The sequence below is a fragment of the Rhea pennata genome, chromosome 5 (genome assembly GCF_028389875.1).
Source record: "Rhea pennata isolate bPtePen1 chromosome 5, bPtePen1.pri, whole genome shotgun sequence".
In the NCBI taxonomy this organism is placed as follows: Eukaryota; Metazoa; Chordata; class Aves; order Rheiformes; family Rheidae; genus Rhea; species Rhea pennata.
In genome coordinates, this window is record NC_084667.1 from 17716458 (window position 1) to 17722561 (window position 6104).

At 50.7% G+C, this 6104-nt stretch overlaps 1 protein-coding gene across 1 annotated transcript; it reads left to right on the forward strand.

Moving 5' to 3' along the window:
* The first annotated feature begins 1075 nt into the window (after positions 1 to 1075).
* Positions 1076 to 5785, forward strand: SLC35C1 (solute carrier family 35 member C1). The gene is made up of 2 exons (XM_062577078.1): positions 1076 to 1622; positions 3662 to 5785. Exons 1-2 carry the CDS (start codon positions 1076 to 1078, stop codon positions 4219 to 4221), a joined length of 1107 nt encoding a protein of 368 aa, XP_062433062.1. The 3' UTR covers positions 4222 to 5785.
* The last annotated feature ends 319 nt before the right edge of the window (positions 5786 to 6104 follow it).

The window sequence follows — 6104 nt, forward strand, 5'->3', positions numbered from 1 at the left end:
CCAGTACCAAAGTAAGCACAAGCTTTACCAGCCTCACACAAAGAACTGGAAAGACCGCAACAAAAGGCGATCAAAACAAACTCAGATGCTGTGAACACTTTGTACTTTAAAAAAAGCAAAATCCACATGGCCACCGCTATCTTCAGGTTCCTGAGTCTTCCAGGATGTCTGACCAACAGACTGGCAAGCTCATGCACAACAGTTTGGGGTGGCCCGGCCACATCTATATTCAGCAGTGCTCACATAGCCAAGAGTGGACGAGTGTCCTGTCTGCTGCTGACGGCCCAGATTTACCCACTCGGGCAGATTTACCGCTCGGGCAGCAGACTGCTCCGATCGCCGCGTCTGAAATGCTTTCCACAACATTTCACCAAATGGTTCCTTAACCGAGCCCATCACTTCTAACTACATCGTGTACTCCAGTGCTAATTACACTCAGTTATTTGCCCATTATTTCCAGTTCCGGCTTCTAGCCATCCAATAGAATTTTTTTGCTAGATCGTGAAAAGAAAGAAAAAAAATAAAAAAACAAAAAACGAAAAACGAAAAACACGTAGTCATCAAACATCTGTTTTTTGCACAGTGCCCCAGCCGCTCCTTTGGGGCCGGGCCCAGGCCCCGGGAGGGAGGCGGGGTAGAGGAGTGCCTGGTCCCGAGGAGCGCCCGGGGCCGGCGCCGGGGCCGGAGGATGAGCCGGGACCGGGGCTGGGGCCGCGGCCGGGGGATGGGCCGGGGCCGGAGGATGAGCCGGGACCAGGGCTGGGGCCGCGGCCGGGGGATGAACCGGGGCCGCGGCCGGGGCGGGAGCGGCCCCCCCGCGGCGCCGGCCGGCCCCGTCCCAACATGGCGGCGCAGGCTGCCGGGCCGGCGGCGGCGGCGGGTGCGGCCCGCGGGGCGGGAATAAAGGGCGGCGGGCGGAGCCGCAGCGCTCCGGGGAGCGCGGGGCCGGCGGCGGCGGCGGCGGCGGCGAGGAGGGGAAGAGGCGGCGGCGGAAAGCGCAGGTGAGCGGGGGGCGGCGCGGGCCAGGCCGGCGGCGGGCGGGCGGGCGGGCGGGCGCCTGACGGCCTGGCCCGCCATGAACAGGGCGCAGCTGAAGCGGCCGGGGATCCTGCGGATGGCGCTGGGCGGCGGCGCCGCCGACCCGCTGCTGCCGGCCGAGGGCGGCGGGGGGCGGCCGGCGCCCTTCCTGCTGCGGGCCCTGCGCATCGCCCTGGTGGTCTGCCTCTACTGGTTCACCTCCATCACCATGGTCTTCCTCAACAAGTACCTGCTGGACAGCCCCTCGCTGCGCCTCGACGCCCCGCTCTTCGTCACCTTCTTCCAGTGCGCCCTCACGGCCGCCCTCTGCCTGGGCCTCAGCCTGGGGGCGGCCTGCGGGCCCCCCGGCTGCCCCGGCCTGCCCACCCTCCGCCTCGACCCCAAGGTGTCCCGCAGCGTCCTGCCCCTCTCTGTTGTCTTCATCGGCATGATCGCCTCCAACAACCTCTGCCTCAAGTATGTTGGTGTGGCCTTCTACAACGTGGGGCGCTCTCTCACCACCGTCTTCAACGTGCTGCTTTCCTACCTGCTCCTCAAGCAGACCACGTCGCTCTATGCCCTGCTGGCCTGTGGCATCATTATAGGTGAGTGAGGCTGGGAGGGCGCACGGGCTGTGTGGTGTTGGGGATCTGCAGCTCCTGGTGGTCTGTGTGGACCTGCCATGCAGGCAGTCCTTCAGCCTCAGAGAGCTGGAGGAGGGATTTCTCCTGAGGCTGGGCAGGTAACTAGAGAGAGGCCCAGTTAACTCAGCTTTTGGGTCCTGGCATCTCACTCTGTGGGCTGTAGCACACTGTTGTACTGCTTCATCCCATGGGGTGAACGCCTGTTGGAGGGCCCTGTTTGCTCGGGCTGTTGTCACTGCAGCATTTCAAGTCTCTAGCTGCTCAGTACTATGTGTTCCTTCAAGACAGAGGAATGGTAAACTCCCACAGGCCTAGTGGGAGATTCTGTCCTTTATTTGCAGGAGTTGCTCAGCACCCCTCAGTAGTAGGCAAAGCCTACCCATAAGTGGGCTGTAGAAGTGTTAATTCCTCAGGACACTTGGGCTTGGTAGTGCTGTTCTGGCATTAAGCTCAGACCTGGACACTAAGCTGACTCCCTCAAATACTAAGCCAAGCAAAACTGTCCTTCCTCTCTGTTAGTCTCCCCCACAAGTACACAGCTGCTCCCTGATGAGATAGCACAATTTCAGGGCTCTTTTCCTTGCTCTACCTTGGACAATCTGCTTTGCGTGTCTAGAACATGTAGGTAAGAGTCTTTAACAGAAGAAATGACTCTTCTGACTGGCACTCTCTCTTTACCCCCTTCTCCACCCCATCCCACCTTGGAGCATTAAGTAACTCCATTACTCTCCATTTAAGTTTAACTTACCTTAACTTGCTATTATTTTTTTATAGAAACCTTAAAACAACTGGTGGTTTTCTCTCTAATTTCAAATGATTGTGGCATTATTATCTTTGATAATGGTATTTAGTATCTGTAAGTACTACTGGGACCATACAATGGAGCCTGTCAATTCAGAGAAGCTGAATGCGTATAATGAAGGGTTAGCTAATCAAATTTATACACAAACAGAGCTTGTGGTGTTTTAAGGAATTACGGTAGGCCATTGACTGGCTTGAAGGGCACAACTTAGTGTTACATTTCAAAGACATCAGTAATGCCAAAAGCTACCTTCCACTTCATGGCTGTTCAGATGCCAAGAATAGTGAATTTTTTTATTTTAGTCCAGTTTCAGGTGGATATGTATTCACTCCAGTACTTAGACAAGCAGATGGACTTGAAAATGAGTTACCAGACTCTCCTCTTTACAGAAGGGGTGAACAGGAGTGCCTGTCTGATTAACAGCTACTATTTTTCCCAAGAGATCCAATCATTTGATCTTGAGTGTTCCTTTAGAAGCTGATCTCTGCTGTTACAGTTTTCTCGTGAGCTGGATGAGGGGAAGTCTCCCACTCTGCCCTGGAGAGACAGAGTTTGTAGCTTCTGTTTCAGAGGTGGTTAAAGATTATATTGACTCTCAAAGTTCAACATGATAGAGAAACTGAGTACAGTACCTGTATCTTGTGATCTCTTTTGCTAAAACTTTAGTATTGCACGCCTGTTTTACTGTCTTGTCTTCCGATTTCTCATGTCTTTTTGTCTTCCTATAAGAGTCAGCCAAGGCTGGGTGGGTTGTGGGCCTGACTTCCTCCCCACCCAGTGGTAAGAGAGGAGTATTTCTTGCTGCCTATATATTCCACTTGCTTCCTGGTCCAAAAAAAAAAAAAAAAAAAATCACGTGCTCTCCTTCTGAAAATGGCCCGTGCACAAAGAATGTCTTTAACTTTAGTTCATGGCTTTTTGGAATAATTGTTTCTAAACTCATGCTGCCTACTTGCTGTAGAAATCAATCCTCTAAGATTGAATGATTGTGCACTAAAACACCTGCACTTCTGAAAGAAATCCTTTCAGAATACTAGTCATGATACATTATGGATTTACATAGTAGGAAGAGGAAACCCTTAAGGCCACCTCAGGTTATGAGTGTGGGTTTTCTTTCAGTGTAAGGTAGGTTATGAATCACTGGCTGTATGTATTTTGTACCACTTGTTCAGATTATTCCTGATTTGTTTGGTTGCAGGTGGCTTCTGGCTGGGTGTTGACCAAGAAGGAGCTGAGGGCACTCTGTCGTGGGTTGGTATATTCTTTGGGATCTTAGCAAGCCTGTGTGTCTCGCTCAATGCCATCTACACAAAGAAGGTGCTGCCAGTGGTGGATGGTAGCATCTGGCGCCTGACCTTCTACAACAATGTGAATGCTTGTGTCCTGTTCCTCCCCCTCATGATGCTGCTGGGCGAGTTCCACACAATTTACCACTTCGATAAGCTGGGGAGCCCCAGCTTTTGGGGCATGATGACCCTGGGTGGAGTGTTTGGCTTTGCCATTGGGTATGTGACTGGACTGCAGATTAAGTTCACTAGCCCACTCACCCACAATGTCTCTGGGACAGCCAAGGCATGTGCCCAAACAGTGCTGGCTGTTGTCTATTTTGAGGAGACAAAGAGCTTCCTGTGGTGGATGAGTAACTTGATGGTTCTGGGGGGGTCCTTTGCATATACATGGGTGAAAGGGCTGGAGATGAGGAAGGTGCAGGAGGAACCTACTCTCAGAAGCACTGAAAAAAATGAGACTGGTGTATAGGCAACTCCAGCCTCTTTCCAGCCTTTGTTTCTGTGTCTGAGGAGCTAACCTTCGATGTGAAAGGAGCCAGGAGCAGGACAAAGCTGACCTGCAAAATTTATGAAGAGCTGTTTCAGGATCTGGAGCCAAAGGCCTATCTGGATTGTGTTTTATCCGCTGGATCACACCCTGTCTCTGAGTTGGGAAAGCATGTGTTGGAGAGACTGACAAGTTATGATCTGTTTTTTAAAATGAATATTTTCTGGATAGCCTGCTTCTCTGGAGGTTGCAGATAAAGTAGACAAAGAACAGGATCAAAGCTGTGCATATTGGTGATACAGAATGACAGCAAACTGAATTAACATAGTCTGAAATGATAAAAATCTTGAATCTTCACGTAAGGAAGAAGCAGGTAGCCAGACCATCAAGAATAGTCTCCAGTAAAGTGTTCCCCTATAGTAGAATTGGCAATAGTAATTCTTTCTATTACTCACTTTAAAGCAAGTGATTGGAAAATTCCTCCCTTCTAGTTCTGTACAATTCTAAGCAGAAGCAGTTCCTCAAAATCTCATGTCTGAAGACTGAGCATCTCTTCCTGTTGAGATTTTCTCATCTGTGTTTCTGTCCATCTTGTTTCTTAGTTTAAGAAACTATCCAAGAGGCGAGGATGAAACTTCTCATTCCCTCTGCACCTTTTTCTGTGAGGGAGAGTATGCTGTCTTAAATGGCATGCTGTTAGAGGAGCAAGACCTTTGCCTTTTCTAGGGTTGGAAGGGAGGGGAAAAGTCTCCAAGCACTTGCTTCTGTAGGGTGGAGATGCCAGGGCAATGCTTGTTTGTCCTCTTTCCCCCCTGTGTAGGGGAGAGGTTTGTATCTGACAACTATGTTGTTACTAATTAGGCCAGTTTCAGGGGGCTTGTGCCATGCTGCCTGCTGAGCCCCTCTGGTGCTTATGGTTTCTCTTTTGGCTTGTTCCTTGTAACTTTTTTTTTTTCCTCCCCCATGTCTAGATCACTCAATCCTTTGCTCAAAGAAAAAAAAAAAGTTCTGCCCAGCTGTGCCAATCCCTTTAACTGGAACTTGCATTGAGGCTTCCTCTAAAGAGTTACAGTCCTGCAGAATTCTGCACCCATCTCATCTTGTGCCAGTGGCATCTGAGGCTACTCTAAAGCCATGATTTCTGATCCTTGTAAGCAATGACATCCTGTAATAAGTTGTCATGCTGTACTGTATACTGTATCAGCTTTCTAAACTCTGGGCCCCTTTAATTTGAGGGTTATTTGAATTGGGATTTGGGGCAAATGGTGCAATGACTCTATAGCGTGCCCTAGGGGACCCTACATGGTGATATCTGACCACTACTGCAGAAACACTAGGACACCTGTTTCTGTCCTGGTTTTTTGACCATGTTTACCACCTTGGTGGGGGCTGCCTCTCTTTTTTTTTTTCTTTTTTCTTTTTTCTTTTTTTGTGGTGGAGGGTGGGCTTTTTGGTCCTCAGGTTTTCTATCAGAGGAGACTTTTTTAATTATGCAAATACTGACTTGTAATTGTCAAATCTGTTGAATAAAAAATGGGGATTAGTACCTTGGTCTGTCTCATTGAAGAGCTGTTTAGCAGCACAAGGGAAGAGTGGCTCCTGAAGCGGGAACAAGGAAACTGAACAAGGAAATTGTAGCTGTTGGGTAGCTTCAGATACAAAATCTGTTTAAGGTGCTGAGAAACAGATAACGCGCGGTTGTATTTGTGCATAGGCGGTGAGGAGGGCTGCGGTGGGACCAGGCTAGCTGCCGGCACAGCTGCCTCCGCCGTTCCGCGAGCCCGAGGCGGGGCTGCGCCGGCCGTGCGGGGGGCGATCGGCTCCTGCGGCCGCCGCACGCCGGGGCTGCGAGCGGGACCGCGCTG

What these genes read in the sequence shown, in the direction of transcription:
- SLC35C1 (XM_062577078.1), top strand. Translation starts at nt 1,076, where the DNA reads ATGAACAGGGCGCAGCTGAAGCGGCCGGGGATCCTGCGGATGGCGCTG. An exon ending in GGCCTGTGGCATCATTATAG is followed by an intron (nt 1,623 to 3,661) that starts GTGAGTGAGGCT and finishes GTTTGGTTGCAG; the next exon opens with GTGGCTTCTGGCTGGGTGTT.